Source organism: Neltuma alba, unplaced genomic scaffold (genome assembly GCF_004799145.2).
Source record: "Neltuma alba isolate B1F8T4 unplaced genomic scaffold, ASM479914v2 tig00012081_pilon, whole genome shotgun sequence".
Taxonomy (NCBI): Eukaryota; Viridiplantae; Streptophyta; class Magnoliopsida; order Fabales; family Fabaceae; genus Neltuma; species Neltuma alba.
The window spans coordinates 418,701-438,681 of NW_021636640.1; the positions used below are offsets into that span (position 1 = coordinate 418,701).

At 35.2% G+C, this 19,981-nt stretch overlaps 4 protein-coding genes across 7 annotated transcripts; 3 read left to right on the forward strand and 1 right to left on the reverse strand.

Moving 5' to 3' along the window:
* Nucleotides 1-1,538: 1,538 nt before the first annotated feature.
* On the forward strand, nucleotides 1,539-5,074 carry LOC114722110 (protein trichome birefringence-like 41). The gene is made up of 5 exons (XM_028908044.1): nucleotides 1,539-1,830; nucleotides 2,376-2,547; nucleotides 3,716-3,891; nucleotides 3,990-4,148; nucleotides 4,774-5,074. The coding sequence occupies exons 1-5, from the start codon at nucleotides 1,571-1,573 to the stop codon at nucleotides 5,066-5,068; spliced, it is 1,062 nt and encodes a 353-aa protein (XP_028763877.1). The 5' UTR covers nucleotides 1,539-1,570; the 3' UTR covers nucleotides 5,069-5,074.
* A 1,329-nt stretch (nucleotides 5,075-6,403) lies between these two features.
* LOC114721990 (protein trichome birefringence-like 42) lies at nucleotides 6,404-8,211 on the forward strand. The gene is made up of 5 exons (XM_028907898.1): nucleotides 6,404-6,778; nucleotides 6,925-7,099; nucleotides 7,212-7,390; nucleotides 7,482-7,640; nucleotides 7,937-8,211. The coding sequence occupies exons 1-5, from the start codon at nucleotides 6,495-6,497 to the stop codon at nucleotides 8,202-8,204; spliced, it is 1,065 nt and encodes a 354-aa protein (XP_028763731.1). The 5' UTR covers nucleotides 6,404-6,494; the 3' UTR covers nucleotides 8,205-8,211.
* Nucleotides 8,212-8,784: 573 nt separating this feature from the next.
* Nucleotides 8,785-11,189, reverse strand: LOC114721996 (50S ribosomal protein L13, chloroplastic-like). The gene is made up of 4 exons (XM_028907906.1): nucleotides 10,909-11,189; nucleotides 10,110-10,295; nucleotides 9,467-9,637; nucleotides 8,785-8,969 (listed from the first exon to the last, which is right to left on the reverse strand). The coding sequence occupies exons 1-4, from the start codon at nucleotides 11,152-11,154 to the stop codon at nucleotides 8,853-8,855; spliced, it is 720 nt and encodes a 239-aa protein (XP_028763739.1). The 5' UTR covers nucleotides 11,155-11,189; the 3' UTR covers nucleotides 8,785-8,852.
* Nucleotides 11,190-11,950: 761 nt separating this feature from the next.
* Nucleotides 11,951-16,765, forward strand: LOC114721993 (protein VTE6, chloroplastic). 4 transcript variants are annotated; one of them, XM_028907902.1, is made up of 5 exons: nucleotides 11,951-12,413; nucleotides 12,561-12,814; nucleotides 13,332-13,455; nucleotides 15,621-15,725; nucleotides 16,373-16,765. In XM_028907902.1, the coding sequence occupies exons 1-5, from the start codon at nucleotides 12,174-12,176 to the stop codon at nucleotides 16,463-16,465; spliced, it is 816 nt and encodes a 271-aa protein (XP_028763735.1). In that variant the 5' UTR covers nucleotides 11,951-12,173; the 3' UTR covers nucleotides 16,466-16,765. The 4 variants fall into 4 exon arrangements, with proteins under 4 accessions (XP_028763735.1, XP_028763736.1, XP_028763737.1 ...); XM_028907903.1 differs by having other exon boundaries at nucleotides 16,353-16,460; XM_028907904.1 differs by lacking the exons at nucleotides 15,621-15,725; nucleotides 16,373-16,765 and adding an exon at nucleotides 14,445-14,557.
* The last annotated feature ends 3,216 nt before the right edge of the window (nucleotides 16,766-19,981 follow it).

A 19,981-nucleotide genomic window follows, 5' to 3' on the forward strand; every position in this document is an offset into this window, starting at 1 on the left:
GGTCGACTTACCGGGTTTGGAAATTGCCAAAAAAGTGTAGTAAATTGTATTAACCAAGGTGTGAAAATGGTCAAAAGTGTTGTAAAAATCATTACAAGTGTAGGCGACAGCTTAAATAATGCAAAAGAATGGGTTGTTAAACAACGACCTCTTGATGGAATTCCTTATAAGTTTCTAAAATGATTAAAAAACAATTATAAATGGTGTTACCAAAGTTGCAAAGATGGTTAGATATGTTAATTTCATTGTAAGTATAGGAAACGATTTAAATAATGACTTATTGATTGAATTCTTCCTAAGTTTTGAACTACAATTTTAATGACTTGTAACCATATTTTTTGTAAGTCGAGAAAAATTTCTCACATATTCGTTTTGTATAATGTAAGTCACGACTGAGAAACTGTTTACAAGTCATTTCAAACTTTGATATGGGTAATTTAGTCATTTAACTTTCAAACTTTAATTTGGTTAATAGGGATTATTTTTTTTAAAAAAAAAAGATATAAAGGCTTAAAAGGCTTGCTCTAAACCCTACATGACAGGCCCATTTAAGTTTTGAGCCCATAAGCCCATGAAGACTAGCCATTTTAAACCCCAATTGTGGAAAAATTACATAAGGGCTTGTTTGGTAATTTGAAATTGATTTCGATGAAAATAGAAATGGAAATTGATTGTGGAAATGAAGTTTGAAAATGTATTTTTAAACAGACCACAATGCCCTTCAGCATCTTTCACAATCTGAATCCAAAAGCCCATCTTCTTTGTGCCGTTGATGCTCAACCAAGTCAACCAAGAGCTTCTGCCATTGAAACTCCCCAAGTCCTCAGAGGTCAGAGCCAAATATTTAACCAGCAAATTAAAGCCCAAAATCGTTGCTTAGTTTTGAAAGCTCAGATTCTCATCACATCTCTCATGAAAGTCAGAAATCTGAAGGTGAAAAAAAAACCTATATTTTTTCTGACTCAACATTTAAAGATTGTAAAAAACAAAATCAAATCATAATTTTAAAAATAATTTATATCAAAAAATTTGTCTCAATTATGGAAAACTTTTTTTAAAAAACACTTTTGATAATATCCAAATACCCTTTTAATAATCCCATATAAATTACAATCAATATTTATTTTTTTATGAACATAAATAATTCATTCTTAGAGTGTTATTTTTTTGGAAAAAATGAAAAAAAAACTAAAAGAATGTTAATAAAAATTTGTTGTTATTTATATGATTAGTATTGTTTACACTAAATAAAGTGTTGTTATTAAACCTGATTTGGAATTTAGTAATTTTTATCTCTTCAGTATTGTTAACACTAAATAAAATATTATTATTATTAATAATTTTATTTTATTTTAGTTATTTTTTTTTCCTTTTTGGGCCAAAGTAATAAAATATTTTTAAAGGGATGATTTACCGCAAAACGCTACTGTATTTGGCCACATTTGCGTCGGTGTGACTGTGCATAATTTGGGGCCCGACCTGAAGGACTCTTTCTTCTTCTGGGGGTGGCCATTACCGTTACCATAAAGAGGAGGAAGGCTGCTTCAAAGGGGGAGAGAGCAGATCGGAAATGGGGATGGAGGTGGAATGCAACGGTCGTCGCCTGCAACTGTTGATCATGTCCACCATTGTTCTCCAATTTTTGCTTGGGGTGGAGAGCAAGTGCGACTTGTTCACGGGTACGTGGGTTTGGGACCAATCCTACCCGCTTTACCGACCCGAAATGTGCCCCTTCATCGAGCACGAGTTCGCCTGCCAACGCAATGGCCGTCCCGACCAACTTTACACCCATTTCCGGTGGCAGCCCCTTCAACATTGCTCCTTTCTCAGGTTTCCCCTCTCTTTTCTTTTCTGATATCTCTCCCATTTTCATTCCCAACCCAAACCAGATTTGTTTTCTTCTTCAATACATTATTCTCTGTTTCAGCATTCATTACAACTGTTATGCGAAGTGTTTCATCATCTTGAATTGAATAATGTTATCATTTGTTTCACTTTTACTTAGCTCATCAAAGTGGCTGGTGTGAGCTTGGCTTTCTGGTATGGACTGCGAATCCAGCCTGGAAGGTAATAATGATTAATGAACCATTAATAAGTTTATGGGAATTAAAATAAATAAATAACTTGAAAGGAAAAAGGGTGGTATTAAAATTAAAGAGATATGAAAAAGGTAGTAACATTTTAGGGGCTATCTGGTTGGCAAACAAATATTCACATGCAGCAGCTGGATTCCCTTAGCCGCTGTGTGATATGGGAGAACGTGCTTCCGTCCAATTATTACTATTTGTCCTTTGTCAGGCCTCTTGTTTTTCTTTCCTCTTTTTGTCCTTCACTTTTCAGTTAATGCCCATTGACTCCTCCTCTTCTTGTATCAGATTTGACGGTGTGGATTTCTTGGAGAGGATGAGAGGGAAGAGCATAATGTTTGTGGGAGATTCACTGAGCAGAAACCAATGGCAGTCACTCACTTGCATGCTTCATTCTTCCATCCCTTCTTCCAATTACACATTGACACGTATCGATGATCTGTCCATCTTCACTTTCACGGTAACCTCCTCTTAACTTCCTCCATTTTCTCCATATATTTATATCCAACAGATTCTATTATTCAATCATAATTAATTACCTCTCAGCTATATATTATCTCTTCATTTATCTTGCTCTTATTTATTCATATATAATAATGATGAATGTGGAAGTGAGTGGTGCTATTATTATGGTGGGAGTACAAGTAAAAGAGGAAATGAATGTGGGGAGGGGCAAAAAAGTGGTGCTTTTGTGCTGTGTCCCCCATGTGCACAAGTTACTCATGCAAAATGGCTGCCCTTCCTTGTTGGCTTACCAACCCATACCTACAAAATTCAATAATGTCGTCAACTCGTGTACTTTTCTACCCACTTGTGAGTTGTGAATTGTGGCCACCACCTTCATAAAACATCAAAATACATGTTATATAATATAATATGGAGATAAACACAAGTTCAAATGACAGGAAAAGTATTTGCCGAGAGATATGAAATTCTTTTGTACTCCTTTTTTTTTTTTGAATTAAAAAGATAGACACTAACATCCTGAAATTAAAAGTGAGATTGAACCCGTGACCTCTCACTTATAAGAAGAACTTATATATCACTAGGCTATAAAGCCATTAGAAAACCCTTTGTGTTTTAAACTTCAAAAAGGATACTCTTGATCAAATAAAAATATATAATAAATATTACAATATATATTTTATCAATATAAAAACAGTATACTTAACAAAACAAATTAGGATGCATCAAATTGTGTAATTTTTTTTCAGAAAAAGATAAATAATATTCAATAAAACTTTTCTCTCGCAGAAAAAGTACATATTTTTCCCGATAGATATTATTTCATTTAAAAACGGTGTGAACCATATTTTATAAAAGGCGTAGGTTGAAAGTTCACTGTGCATTTAAGAATTTTATTAGTAGGTAGCTATTTATAAGCATATTTATAAGTGCTGCCTGAGCATTGAAACCCCCCTACCTCGTTGAGTTCCTTTCAATGCATCCCACTCACCTAAATTTTTTTTAAAAAAATTATATTTGTTAGAGGAAAACTATAATAAGATCAGTGTGTATAAAAAAAAACTATAATAAGATCAGTGAAATATTTCCGGTAATAAATCTAGTTTTAAAAGACAATAATTCACTCTGGATTTTCTGAAGAAAGAGAGGGAAAGGGAATGCAGGAATATGGAGTGAAAGTGATGCTGGATCGGAACGTGTATTTGGTAGATGTGGTGAAGGAACAGAGAGGCAGAGTATTGAAGCTTGATTCCATTGAAGGCAGCAAGCTGTGGCTTGGCGTTGATCTTCTCATCTTCAACACTTGGCATTGGTGGAACCGCAGAGGCCCCTCTCAGCCGTATCCACATCTCATCTTTTCTCTCTTTCTTCTTCTTCTTTTTTTTTTAATTAAAAATAATTATTCATGAGGGTTTTGTTCCTTCAAATTAATTTCAGATGGGATTATATTCAATTAGGAAATGAGGTTTACAAAGACATGGATAGAATGAAGGCTTTCCAAATAGCTCTCACCACTTGGGCTTCTTGGGTGGACGCTCACCTTCATCCTTCAAATGTCAAGGTTTTCTTTCAAGGCATTTCACCCTCTCATTACAAGTAATCATCTCTCTTTGATTTCCCTGCTTATCCCATTCTTATACAGGGTATTTGTTTAACCTATACTTTTGATTCAACTCTAACTTAATTTCTAAATCCGTACAATTCAGTACTTATAGTTTTAACTCAGTTATAATATATTCAGTATCTAAACTTTGCCTCGATATAACCTGGTCCCTATAGTTTAATCATTTTAAAAAAATTGGTCCCTATGTTTAAAAAAAAAAGAAAAAGATTATATTTTTCATGAATCTCAGGGGACTAATTTTAAATGGTAAATTGCACCAAATTATAATTGAAGGGTTGAGTTATAATCAAGTCATAGCTATAAAAATTGAATTACATCGAGTTAAATTTTAGATATTGAATTACAATTAAATCAAGACTATAAGATAAAAAGATGAGAATTATAATGACATCCCAAATAAGAAAAATAATTGAAAAAACAAGTCTCAGAGGTTATTATTCTTATTATAAGACTTATCATTATAGGCTGTTGAAGTTATTATTATGACTTTTTAGTAATTATTTCTTTTCTGTAGGACTTGTTTGTAATTCCATTTAAAAAGATTAAACTTTTCGTAGATAATTGTCCACTCACTCATCTCTCCACTGTATCTTTTAGTGGTACCCTATGGAATGAACCGAGCGCCAAGAGTTGTGCCCGGCAGCAGACCCCGGTGAGCGGATCTACCTATCCGGGAGGGCTGCCGCCGGCGGTGGCGGTGCTGAAGAGTGTGCTAGAAAAGATGAAGAGCCCAGTGACGTTGCTTGACATCACGATGCTCTCATTGCTGCGGAAAGATGGACATCCTTCAATGTATGGGCTTAATGGCCCAACAGGATTGGATTGTAGCCATTGGTGTCTCCCTGGTGTTCCTGACACTTGGAACCAATTACTTTACAATTTAATCCTTTGATATTTTTATTCATCATTCTAATTTGATTCTTACATTAATGTACCACTACCATCATTGTTTCTATTTGAACTACATAATCTTTAATTAGATTTCTTATGTGCATTGTATTGGTATTTTACTACATTTAAATAAAAATTATATATCTTATAATTTGTTAATTATAGCTAATGGGGATGCTCATTAAAAGACACGTAATTGCCACAAAATACAAAATTAAAAAAAAGATGGTTTTAAAATTAAATGGTGAAATAAAATTAATTATTTTAAAAAAATAAAAATTATTATGGTCGCAATTATCTCTTTAGATTTATATTGAGTGAGAACACCATGAGTTATTAACGTTACTTTTCGTATAAATTAATAAATCAGTATAAAATTAATATCTATAATTGAGCGTAAGGATCCAATTAAAAAAAAACAACAACTTGATTAAAAATCAGATAAAATTATGTACGGATTATTTTTTGTTGGGTAAATTAGAAATAGAAATATTAGGTTAAATACGCAACGGAACGTACCAACAACGCTGACAACAGTGCACTACCTCAAACAGTGATAGGCTCAATAAACTTTGTTTTTTGTTTAATGGGACTCTTTCATTAAATATTATTTTTCCTATTTATGTGATAGAATCTCCTCATGTGACCCACTTCTCATTTGTAAGTAATTGCTTCTTTCATTCAAAATCTCATCTTTGGAAGATAAGTATCTTGTTTACGCAAATCTTATAACCCTTTTATGTCCATTGCCCCAAAAAAGCGTATTTATGTTAGATTCATATTTGACGTGACCCCCATGCATTCCTCTTTTTATAATAATAATAATAATAATAATAAAGCAAAACAATAGGTTCGGAAAATAAACTTTGTCATGAATATTTATGATATAAAAATTCATATTTTGGAAAATAAAGACTATAAATTTATTGTTTTAATATCTTTTTTTTTTTTTGGTGTGTGTGTGTATGTGTTCTTGTTCTTGTTTATTTTGGGTATTAAAAAGACAGAGGACCTCGTAAGTCACTCTAAGGTAAGGGGCACAAAGCTGAAATTTTGAAAGATTTTGATTGGATTGGAAATTATACGCCATCCATTCTGCTTCATATTTTTCTTTAACTTCCGTATTTTTTTTTTCAATTCATTTATTCAGTCGCATGCATTGCAAAAATGTTTGAAACCATTGGTGAAAGGATGAAATACATATTTTCCGAGATGGGAAACCAAAAGGCAGACGTTGAAAGTTGAGACCCAAAAAAGAAAAAAGAAAAAAAAAGAGGAGCTTATATGTTGAATGTGCAATTGGAGACAGCAAGGAGTGAGCACTTAGTGCCAAAATTTCAGCACAAAGAGGCTAGCTAGTTTGTACCCAAGTGGCGAACACAGAGAGAGTCAGAGAGCCAGATTTGAAGACAGATTCAAGACAAAGAATGGGGCAGAGGTTGAGACGTCTACTACTAATATTGGCATTTCAATGGAGTGTTGTGGATCTTGTTGCGGTACAGGGCAGAGCATTTGGGCGTCAAGACGAAGAACAGAAGAAGTGTAATTTGTATGAAGGAAGTTGGGTCATTGATTCTTCATACCCTCTCTATGGCGCTTCCAAGGATTGCTCCCTCATCGTCGGTCAGGGCTTTGATTGCCTCAAAAATGGCCGACCTGATAAGGATTTTCTATCTTACAGATGGAAGCCCTCTGCTTGTGACCTCCCTAGGTTTCTTCTTCTTCTTCTTCTTTGAGATTCTTCGTCTTCATATTCTGTGTGTTTCTGGGTTTGATTGTTTTAGATTGAAATTGCAATGTGCTTGAAGATGGTGATTTTCTTCTTTCTTCTCAGTTTGAACTTTGAATGTGGTCCAGGTTTAATGGGAAGAAATTCTTGGAGAGAAACAGAGGGAAGAAGATAATGTTCGTGGGGGACTCCATTAGCAACAACATGTGGCAGTCACTTTCCTGCATGCTCCACACTTCAGTCCCAGATACAAATTACAACTTCATGAAGAAGCCTAAGAATCTCTTGACATTCCTATTTCCGGTTCACTCCTCTCTCTCTCTCTCTCTCTGATACTATTTCCCCCCCCCCCCCCCAAAGTCTGCAGATTAACTTTATAAAACTTTATCCCCTTTTGTTTTCTGTGGGATTATAGGAATATGGAACTGAGATTACGTGGTTGAAGAATGGATTTCTAGTGGATTTGGTGAAAGATAAAGAAAAAGGAAGGATTCTGAAGCTGGATACAATAAGTTCTGGGGACCAGTGGAAAGGGATAGATACTTTGATTTTCAACACCTACCATTGGTGGACTCATACAGGATCGTCTCGAACGTAAGGCTTTTTAGCTTCCAACGTGGCATAATTTATTAGAGAAGGTAAAGTTGGTGGTGACTAATGGCTTTATTTTATGAATGTTGACCAGGTGGGATTATTTTCAAGTGGGGACTAAGTTGATTAAAGACATGGATCACATGCAAGCTTACAGGATAGCATTAACCACATGGGCTAAATGGGTTGATTCTAACATTGATCCTTCAAAAACCAAAGTTCTGTTCCAAGGCGTTGCTGCCTCCCACGTTAGGTAAGTAATTTTTGGATTTTTAAGATTGTTTTACGTAATTTCCTATAAGTTGGACTCTTAATCTCGATTATAAATCTCAGAGAAAGAGTGAGAAATGATAACCATATGCAGAACCCAATGCAACACAAATTTTCATTGTTAATTGTCACTCTTTGCGAATCCCGTGAATGATTCTGACGCAAACTTGCAAAATAAGAAATCCTAAAGTTCTAATACTCATATTCCAAATCTGATATAATGAGTATTATTTACTATGAGGGTTTTAATGATCTTTCGGTTTTTTGAACATTTTGAAGTGGGAAGGGCTGCCTGGGAAAAACTCAACCAGAGCAAGGGGCTGAGCCGCCGTATCCCGGGGTAGACATAGTGAAGAGCACTCTGCGAAACATGCGCATACCAGTTCATTTGCTTGACATAACTAAACTCACACAGCTTAGGGTTGATGGCCATCCCTCCATCTTCACAGGCAGAGGCGCTTCCTTTGTTGATTGTAGTCACTGGTGTCTAGCCGGTGCTCCTGATTCTTGGAATGAACTCTTGTATGCTGTTTTGATTGGCAACTAATTATTAATAACATCGTCGTCTCTAAAGCTTGCGATATTCTCTTACTGTTTTCGAATCAGGAAACCATACTTCCATAATTGACACATGGGAGTGCCAGTCTGCCAGATAACTCATCTAATTTTGACAAATGAACCAGTATTTTGCATGCTTGACACTGTTGTCGCTTGCCAGAACTTGGATCTGGAAGCACCCATACTTCTTAATGGTTAATTACATTACATCTCAAATTATGATAAGGCAATTATCAGTGACTCTCACACCCTCTGTTAAAGACTGAATCTTTTGTGAAAACAATTACTACATTATCCTCTTTAACCTTGGAGTGCTTTGTCTGGATCCCTATTCCAAAATGATCTGGGGGCTCAGCGCTATCAAATCACTAACAGCATTACTTTCGTTTATTGTAGCTTATCCGCATCTTTTCTTTCACTCGGGGGGAAAACATAGCCGCAACTTGGAATTCATATTAAAGAACTAATACATATCTATGAACTGAAATCTACAACAAAATATTATCTCGAGAATTTGATCATTGAGCTTGAAATAAAACAATCAAGACAATAATTATACACCACTACAGGTAATGTAAACGTCATTCCATATCACCGGTACTTGACATATCTCATCCTCTGTACATCTCAGCTGAGTCTACCTCCGCTTTTCTATTCTTTTATCCCTTATCGGCAACTCAATGGGCTTTTGGGCCTGGTGTGGATGGTCTGGGCCCTTATAAACCTTTAGGTGGGTGAATAGTTGTCTTCCCAGCTGCATATATCAATCCTTAATTATTGTAGATTCAATATAGAGATAATGGCACAGCATCATATAAACACATGTACTACTCACTTCATGTAATTGTATTGTAACTACTAGCATTAGTATGGATATTGCAGTTATGACTTCAGGAAGGACTAATCATATACATATGCGAGATGTCATTCTGAACACTTGTCTTGCTAAATGACAAAATAAAACTTCATATATAAAGTTCATAATTTACAGAACTATCCCGTGCATCTAAAAGGAGAAGGAATCTTTCATAGAAATGCTAATTAATAAGTTTAAAGTCGAGATAACATCACAATACAGAACTTTCATAAACAAGTTTATCCTATTTCCATCTTATTTTGCTGCGTGAGAATTTTTAAGTGGTTCTAAATTCAAAGTCTGCAGCTAAAATGAAGTTAATATCACAAGATAAAACAATATTGATTCACTTTAACGCAATACAACTGCCTCGTCAAACAACAACCTCAGCTTACCCTTCCTTTAGGAAGCATGCCACGAACAGCATGCTCAATAATCCTTTCCGGAAGCCTCTGCTGTAGTTGGGCAAACGTCTCCACCTTCATACCACCAGGTCGTCCAGAATGTCTCCTATAAAGCTTTTGGGTCCTCTTTTTCCCAGACACAGCAATTTTTTCTGCATTCACCTTTTGAACCCACAAATACAGGGGAAACTTTTAGTCCATAGCAATCATATATCGTCTTGTACATAAGACAACACTATTATAGGCCACATACATCAATCAGATAGAAAAGGAGGGGAAAAAGCCATTAGTTCAACATGAGACTCAGGCAGTCAAGACATAGATCATCAGGAATTTTGACTAAGCCTCCGGTTTATTGTTAGGAAAATTGGCTGAGATGATTTCCTTCTCAATCAGGACACAGATTCAAGACTAAAGGTATTCCTAAATAATAATACATTAATGTTAGAGAGAAGAGTTCCAAAGTAGAGACATCACAGCTGTTTAACCAGATTGTCTGCATACCACAAACACCAAACAATGGTACCCTATTCCCTTAAAAATAACAAGCAAAGAGATGATGCACTGTTAATGACTTGGTTTGCACATCAGGCAGTGACATCATATCGGTGTAAAGAGACTTAAAAATACATACCACAATTACAAAGGCGCCCATGTCGACACTGGGAGTATAGGTTGCCAGATTTTTCCCTCTGATGTAAATAGCAATTGTTGATGCTAATCTCCCGAGAATTTTGTCTGTAGCATCAACAATGTACCATGGTTTATCTGTATTCACATGATCTGCAGCTTTTGGATACCAGGTCTTGTTCCAAATGTCCTGCATTTTGTTTTTGATGGTTGATCGATAACTCTCCAATGAAGCATCTAAACAATTTATAAATTAAAATGCATGGTAAATTAGATGTCAAGATAAATTTTCGACAGGCCGATATGAAAATGCTGATGCATTTGTAGACCAAATGGATTTAATTTGAAGTGAGAAATTCGAATACATCGGAGGTAGAAGTAACGTACCGGTTAACGACTTCATGCAACTGATATTAAAAGATAAGGCGGCGAAAAGTACACAGATTATAATTATGTGAAGAAAATACAGAGTTAGAGTATTATTCGAACTATGATCCAAAAATGCCTGCTCAGATATGTTCTAAAGCATCTAAACAAATTATTAAGCTCAATGGTCGTAGGTGCCTCATAAAACCTAGCAAAACTGGATTAAGGAAAGAGGAGAGCGCTAATGAGCACAAAAGTTTAAAACTTCGCACTTCTAGCCGTTCTTTCAATCGAATTAAAGAGCAAAGCTTTCCTTTTCTTTTCTTTCTTGGCTGGTTTTGAACTTCGATTTCCCAGTAACTGAGTAGCGGAAGAACTTCGATAAAGTTCATGGACTGGAAAACAAGTTGAAGGAGAAAAGAGAGCAGGGTTTGTACCGGGCCATTAACTTCGGTTTCCTCGAACATAAAGCGTTCATCTTTAGGAACAATGGAGAGATCCTGGCACCGAACCTGAAGACCTCCCCTGGAATTGACGGGAACACTGGACCGAACGGAAGACTTCGATAATGCCAATTGGAACCCAAGAAACGGGGATTGAACATTTGAGCTCCTGTTAGAAGAAAAAAATGGGGCTGAAGTTGAAGGGAACGTCACTGACGCAGAACCACAGACCAGAGCCATAGTTGCTTAAGCCCTCTCACATTCGCGGCGATCACTGCTACTCTCCCCTGGATAACATTTTTTTTAATGGACATTTGGATAATTTTTCCATTTTTAACACTAATATATATTTCTTTCCGGTGTCATTTTTTGGGGGCCCTGATTTGCAGTGTTTTTTGAGCCGGAAGAGCCTAAACTTAGGATTTTATTTTTATTTTTTGAAAAAATGGTAAATAAATGCTCTTAGTATGTGAAATTGTGATTTGAGATTTTTAATTTAAAAAATAACAAATAAAAACTTAATCTCATATTATAAATATAAAATCTTGGTGAAATGTCTAAAATACTTTTCGGTCAAGTGATAAGTTGAATATGAAAAATGACAAGTTTATTTTAACGATTGACAATTTCAGTAGGCCAAATATTTAAATCACAACTTGACTGAGGGTATGTCAAATGATAAATTGATTATGAGAAATGATAAATTCACTTTGACGAATAACAACTCCAGTAGACTAAATGACAATTTGGTTGAAGAGTATTTCAGACATTTCATCGAAATTTCATATTTGTAATATGAAATTTGGTTTTTATTTGCTATTTTTCAAATTAAAAATCCGAAATCACAATTTTATATATCAGGGGTTTTTACCTGCCATTTTCTCTTATTTTTTTAAATCATATGTCCATTTTTTAAAATAGTCAACAGTGTTCTTCCTCTACAGGTCAAAAAAAAAAAAAAACAAACAAACAGTGTTCTTCCTGCCAATGCGATCTCTTCACTGGCGATTTTGGAATGAAAAGTGAAGATCTACTGATGAAAAAAGACAAGACTCCAAAAAAACAAACCATTCCCGCGTGATTTATGGCCTTCTCGACTAGGTAATTAGGCATCACATTCCCTGCTTCTCCGGTACCTTTCCTCTGCAACTCCGACGTTCCTTCTCACTGCCAACACATCTGGCCTCTTCTCAAAAATCCTGTTTATAAATCCTCGTCTTCGCTCAAATCCTTTGAGACCTTAAATTAGACCCCCAAATATGCAGGGTTCTTCCCATGTTGACAGTGTTCAAGGTGCTGTAATGAGTCTGATCCAGTCGTCTCCTCCCACTTGGGGATCCTCTCTTCTCAGCAATATCCTGATCTTTATTGTGGGTTCTCCGATACTGGTCACTGGATTGTCTCTATCTGGCATCGGCGCTGCTTTTCTACTCGGAACACTCACCTGGCGCGGTTTTGGCCCTTCCGGGTTCCTTCTTGTCGCCACCTATTTCATAATTGTAAGAAGAAAATTCATGTCTCATTGATTATTATTTATTAAGTTCTATCATGTGACTCTGATTATGGGGGCGGGTCTTTTTATTTTCCCTTTTGGTTTCTGGGATTTAGATTTTGTCTGTTGGGGTTAAATGTTAAGGCTTTATTAGGGTACAGCTGCAACAAAAGTCAAGTTGGCGCAGAAAGAGTCCCAGGGTGTTGCTGAGAAAAGAAAAGGAAGAAGAGGTCCTAGCAGCGTTATTGGATCCAGTGTTGCTGGTTGTGTTTGTGCCTTTCTTTCCATTTTTGGAGTTGGGGGAGAGACATGTTCTCAACTTTGGCGACTTGGATTTGTTGCCAGTTTTTGTACGAAGTTGAACGACACGGTTTCAAGTGAAATAGGGAAAGCATATGGCAAAACAACGTAAGCAATGAAGTTTGGCTTAAACTATTTTCAAAAGGATGAGTCTTTGATGTATTTAGAATTTTACGAAACCCACTGTCTTCTTTGATGCTTTACATTTTCAGGTTTTAAAATGTACATTATTCTTGAGGCTTACGTTTGATTGTCAGCTTCGTTTGAATGTACAGCTCCTCCCCGCTCTTATCTTTTCAATAAAGCTCTGTTGAAATATAATTCAAGTTGCTACCTACGTAGAAATTCTAGTATTTTCTTGTAGTGCATGTATGAGTGATATTTTTTTTGGCAAACACATGGATGATTGATATTCATTAGCTTATTGTTACCTTGAATTTTGGTGCCTTGTCTAGGATATATGCTAGTTGTCTATTTAACATGACAACCACAATCATCAGCGGTCTGAATTTATACTGATTAAAAACTCTGGTATTTTAAGATCGATGTTCTTCTAAATAGTATTTCTTTTATCTTACGTTTTATTTGCAACTCCTTCACCAACATTTTTCATACTAATGTACAGGTATCTAGTTACGAATTTCAAGATAGTTCCAAGAGGAACCGAAGGAGCTGTGAGTGTTGAAGGAACCTTTGCAGGAATTTTAGCATCCATGGTTCTAGCTTTTACCAGTTATCTAATGGGCGAGGTATTATACTAATATCCGACACTTGCATGTGATTATGGTTAGGTGAATGTTGTTTCTTATTCTACAGACAAACATTTTCAGAGTAATTCTGTATACAGAGAAATCAAAGTAAATTTTTACTTGGAGGGTCATGCTGTTGGCTTCAAGCCATGTGGTTACATTCATCCTTATTCAGATTTCGGAGATCAGTTCACCCCTTCACAAATTTTGACCCGGAAGCATGATTCTTATGTTATTCTTTAGCTCTCTATCACCCACTTCTTTGTGTGCCCATAGATTTGCCATCCTTCTATTTTAGTTGAGGATAATTGGATTTTTTTTCTTGGTTTGGAGCTGAACAAAATAATACAAATAATTTTGCATGGGATTATGTATCAGTGTTGGCATCAGAAATGTATTTGACATCTATAAACCTGGATGGATCTAAACCTGTGTTTTCCTTTTGAGTAATGAAAATCGGAACATATATGTCAAAGAGATGGCTTGCAACGACCCAATGGCTAGATATGACTGCTGCATATGGATTTCTTAGGTTAAAACATTTCAGAAAATTTTCTTTCATAATCCATTCAGATGAAAAACTCACCACGTCAAGGGGGTTCTCGAAATTGTTTCTTTGTTCTGTTTCACCCACGTTGGAGTTAACCGTGTCATTGCGACCATCTTTCAAGTCTTGCCTCTGCGCTTCAAAAGGTTAACAGGCAAGAAACAAAACCAGCATGCATTGAGCATCTCACTCTGTAGTGAGTTTCCATCATTTTGCCTCTGCTTTTTAGGTAGGAATGCGGAGGTTGAAAATCATTTAAGTTAGACGCCTGTCATGTGTTTGTGCGCGCACGTGAGCAGGTGCGTGCGTGCTTAAGGAAATTACCTGGCATTAACCAACTTTTGGTTAGATATATGAAAGTAAAAGAGATAAACTATTTCGGACACAGACTAAGTACGTGATTGCTGTTCATAGAATTTTTACTTCACCTCCCTTTTTTTAGTGCTATTTACCTTATAAGAGTGTACAAGGGGAGTTTTTACCGTGGCATCCAGAATGGTTGTTTTAAACTGTGCTCATGTGGTCTGCTTCAACTACGACATAGGCTTGTGGCCCAAAAAAAAAAAAAACTCCGAGAGACTTGAGACTTCCCATCACCTCATCGAAGATCTTCAGAGAGCAAAGGAGGATATAAATTTCTAATTCATGCAAGATCCTTCATTGTGGATTTGGGGCTTTTCGGGAATAGATGCATTTCTCATGAGGTGTTGTGTTCATGCTCCTCTCTTATCAGTAGGATATTTGTACACATTGTAGCCTTTAGCACTGGGAATCACATAGTGTTTAGTTGGTTGGAGGTAGAGAAGATATATACTTGGCTAATTGGAGCTACAGAAAGGATACAATTTTGTGGGAGGGTGCGTGCCATCGTGTTCATTTTAACGTTTGATCCTGATCTATCAGTTTAGCAAATGAAAAGGAACAAACCAAGGACTAATAAGTTTAAGTGCTTCCAATTTCCAAATTGTTTATGAATTTTCCTATTTTGTTAGTGATTGCAGATTATGTTCTTGTTGATATTTTAGTATTCCATCATTTGAATTTTAGGTCCAATTTTAGTCTGTTCCTGTGAAAGATTCCTCTCTGTATTGGCATACTTACAAACAAAATTCCTCTCATGATGCGTGCAAATTAATACTCAGAGATTGGTATCATATAAGATACACTAATCAACTTCTTCAGTGATGATGAATTACTATATATCAGGCACTATCAAATGGACCAGTATTCTGTATGACCTGTTGCTTTGTTGTGGGGTTTGATTAAATTTTCCCTCCTTTTAAAGGGAGCGTCTCTTTTGGGTATGCAGGGGGACTGGGCAGCAATGTGACCCAGTCTCTCTTTGTCCATTTATGTTTTGTATTCATGTTTGTTTTCTTGTTGGGATTTATAATGCTCTTGATTTGTATCCTTTGTCAAAATAATTCTTGTTTTCTCTAAAAAATTTAAACCACTTCTTTTTCCTTCCCCTGCATGCTTTCACAATTTTTCATTTTCCGTCCGCTCAAATCCCCTCAACTGAATTTTCTATTTCTTGTTTCTGTGAAACAGTCAGTTACGTGACAACTAAAGAACTTGAGTAAGTGATACTGATTTATTTCTTGTTTCTGCGTAACAGGTTGATACACATGAAGCGATTATATGTGTGCTAGCTTCCCAAATTGCTAATGTTGGCGAGAGCATCATAGGTGCTGCTCTTCAAGAGAAGGAAGGATTTCATTGGGTAGGTTCATAAAAACACTGAAATTTTCATATCAGCATGGTCTAAATATGCTTGATTCTATTCATGACGTAAATTAATTAGTGGAATTCAAAGAAATCAAAAGGGCTATAGATGAACGGGCAAATTGAGTCTTAAAAATTTTGGGATATGTGGCAAGTTCAGATGGCATGCATATTTACCTATGAATACTTCTAATACCCAAAACATATTTTTGATTTCTTATTCTTCTGGCTCTAAACATGACAAGTGGCCTAAATTGCATCTAACTCAATTCAAGGGGGTTAGGATTGGGTTAAAGTGCAATTTTGTTTTGGAAATTTTCACTTAGAACACTGGGCACCTAGAAGTTTTTTTTTTTTTTGGCTACAAATTTGTCTTAGAAATTTAAAATCGTAACAATATTACTTTTTACCATTAAAAATATTGACACTCAATGTCACTATTTTAATAATCAACATTAGTTTTTTAACGGTAGGAAGTAATATTGTTACGATTTTAAACTTCTAAGATAAATTTGCATCTGAAAGAACTTTTGGGCCCAGCACTCTTGAGTAAAAACTTTCAAACAAATTTGCACATTAACCTATTAGGATTTGATTCCTTCATTTATGACTGATTAGTATATAATCCATATCCCTATTGTGCAGCTTAACAACGATGCAGTCAATATAATAAATATATCAATGGGCAGCGTCATAGCAGTGTTGATGCAGCAAGCACTCCAGAATTGGCGTACATGAATTGTGCTGCTAAGATTTTCTCGGAGCTCAATCATCAGTGTGCATAGTTATCTTGCTAATTGCTGGTCTAAAGGTTTATACTCCAGGGAGTTCAAGTGGTGGGAAGTCATTTGAAAATGTTTTCTTGGGCTGAAAAAATTGCTTAGGATTCTAATTTGATACATCTTATCAATTTTTTTTTTCTTATTTAACTAGCCTCAACGTCCGTGCAAATATACAAAAATTTATTGAAAAAGATTAATACTCGCATCAATTAATTAATAGTAATATTATAGCAATATTTATTCCCCTTCGCAGTGATTACCCGTTGGGACGTTTCTATCATCTTGTAGTTGTACCGTTTGGATTACATATACAAGATACCCAGAGGGCTAAACTTATAGCATTGCACTGAGGAGTACCCGATTAGTATCTTTCTAAAATTATGATTTGATGCCATTATTTTTAAATTTTATTTTTGAATAAGAGAAGATTTTATTACTCAAAAACTTTACAAGACCCAGCAAGAATTTAAATTTTATTTTGACACCATAGATTAGTCTCCTCGTTACTTCAATATTTCTTCAAAAGCTATTGCCAAGGAAGGATAGTTTGGGTAACTTTAAAAATCTTTTTCAGAAGTATTTTTTTATAAATCGAGACATTTATTTATATGTTTATTTTGTATATCATAAAAGTATTTTTAAAACCATATTTTTGTTTTTATCCAATTTTTTTTTAATTAAGCAAGTTTTTATAATTACAATTTAGCCCCATTGTTCTCGTATTCTATTCTGGGCGGTAACCCCTAATCTTCAAAGCACACCGAAAAGTATCACTTGCGTGCTTTGGTCCTCCAAAAGAATAAAGAGCCCATTTAAATGATTGCCTTAGCAAACAAATAATCCAGCTAAAAATTCTTATTCTTTTACTAAACTCCTCTAGTTTTTAATATAAATCTCACTTTTTAGTGTAATTTACCCTATAAAGTGGGACTTGTGTTAACGATAGGAGGGAGTAGAAGAAGATGTGGTTTTGGAATAAGAATCTAACCAAGTTGACAAAATGTCCTTTAGATTCTAAAATTTGCACAGCTCTCTTGTCCATGCATGAAGAAATGCCGTGTCACCATCTGTTATTGGAAATTGACTTTTCTGCACCCTCTTGACTGAGATTTTTTGTCCCACAAAGGAAGGCCCAGAATTACAAGTAGCCACGAAACCTTATTACCAAAAAGCCATCACAAATGATGTCCCCAACAATGGCTGCTCCAGTCAATCGTTCATGTCTCCCCGCAAACGCACGGCTTAACTCAGAAAACGACACCAGAACCCCATGAACAGTTCAGGCCTTCGTGTTCCAATCCCATCCACTGGTTGAAAGGATAAGAATAATAAACAAACAATATGTGGGGAGTTCGTGGTGAATAGCGTTACTGTTGAGGATATTAATGTTGGAAGACGAAAAATTTTCCTGAACGAAAAGCAAAAGACTTGAAACTGTTAGGACATGTAGGGTTTGATCACTGTGAAGGAGACAGATGGGGGTGAAGTAACGGGTGTTGTTCATGGCTGCCGGCCAGGCCTTTGTTCTAAAGCAATATCCTCTGCTATTGCCTATTCGCAGGTCATGAAGACAAGACAGATATTTCACCATGCATGCATGACAACAACATTAAATGTTTATCCCATATAGTTCCATTTTCGACCACATTTTTTGTGTGTTGGCAAAATAGAAGTTGGCCGCATCCACCAACTTTGTGTCTAAAATCTAATATTTGATTAATGTCGTTACTTTACAGTGTGTTAAAGTAAATAGATTTTTGTCAAAAATACATAGTTTTTGTGCATGCGTTATCTATTATGGTGGCTCATTTCCTAAATTCTATGCAATGCATGAGTAGATATTAAATCGAAGACTACAACAAAACAAAAGTTGGTTGTATTTGGATTTTAATCTTTAGCCTAGACCATTTTTTATTGTGCAAATATGAGAAATGAGGTTTTCTATTTGTAATGTCTTGAGAAAATAGCACGATTTAATACATATATGTGTTTATATATTAAAAAAAAAATCTGTTATACGTGGTGTTTAAAGCACCATTATCATTTATCAAGAAGGAAAATAGAAGCGCAATGTCCTAGATAAGTCAAGAAGTTACATATGGCATCCAAGAAATTTTACTGTCTCTGTAGATATAGACGCATGAATTATGAAAGTGTTCCATCCTAATTAATAGTACAGCAAAAATTTATTTCTATCACAGTGCACCATCAAAGTTCGTGTGTACACACGCAATCTGTTCCATAGATGTTTGAAGATATGCATCCGGACACATTATGTGCAGTTTCACAAAATTATCTGGGACAAATTGGGATAAGATGTAAAACCAATTGTAACATTTCGGGTATGACACTCAATTATTCAGTATTTTTATTATGAGAATAAATGGTATCCAAAAGTTGGGGCTTCAGATATAGCCTTAATGATGTCTTGTTGCCAAACCCGTAAGTAAGGGTGAGCCAAACCAAACCATAACCGAAAATCAAATCGAACCGAATTCAATTTTAATTTGTCGGTTCGATTATTTTGGTTTTTAGTTATATATTCGGTTTTTATTTTTTAATAATTCAGTTTCAGTATTCGGTTCGGTTAGTAAAAAAATTCAGTTAAAACCAAAAATAACCCTAATAAATATATTATATATTTATATTTAATAAATATTATTATAATAAATATATATATGGTTATATGTGAGCTCTTTAAATATATTTATATTCAATAAATATGGTTATGATAAATATTATTACAATAAATTACATTAAATGATGAAATATTTATTAACTAATAGTTGTAATTGTGTTTTTATTATTTTTTTAATTTAAAATCACTTCTCACATTTACATATTTCGGTTAATTGGTTAACCAAACTAAAATATTTCAGTTAATTTGGTTTCAGTTAGTTTGATTAATCGGTTTCGATTCAGTATTTAAAATACACTCTATTCAATTAATTCAGTTATCAAGGAAAACCGAACTGGAAATTAATGGAATGCCTACCTCTACGTGCAAGTTGACTGATTGAAAAATATTACCACTTTAAGGAGAACAGCCCATGTGGTCTTATGCTATTAGGTAAACCTAACACAAATGCTTGAAAGAATCACACCTAAAAACTGACTGTTAGAGTTGGAGAACACAATATCTCAATATGGAACTCATGACAATGCACCTTATGAAGCATCTATCACACCTCAAAAGGGGGCTGTTAGAATTGAAAAACCCAAGGCTTTATAAGGTCTCTTTCAAGTACAGGCCTTCTTGGGTTGAATGACTCTCAACGAAAACACTATTGTAATGAACACATAAAAGTCATTGGGAGAACTTCATCTCGAAAACTAACTATGAGAACTAGCTAGGGCTATGTTTGGTGTGGAGTATTAGAAATAGGAGATAAGGATTGGGATTGGAGTTAAAAACATATGTTAAAAAGATACTTAGCATGAATAATTTCTTATTACATGGGATTAAGCAATC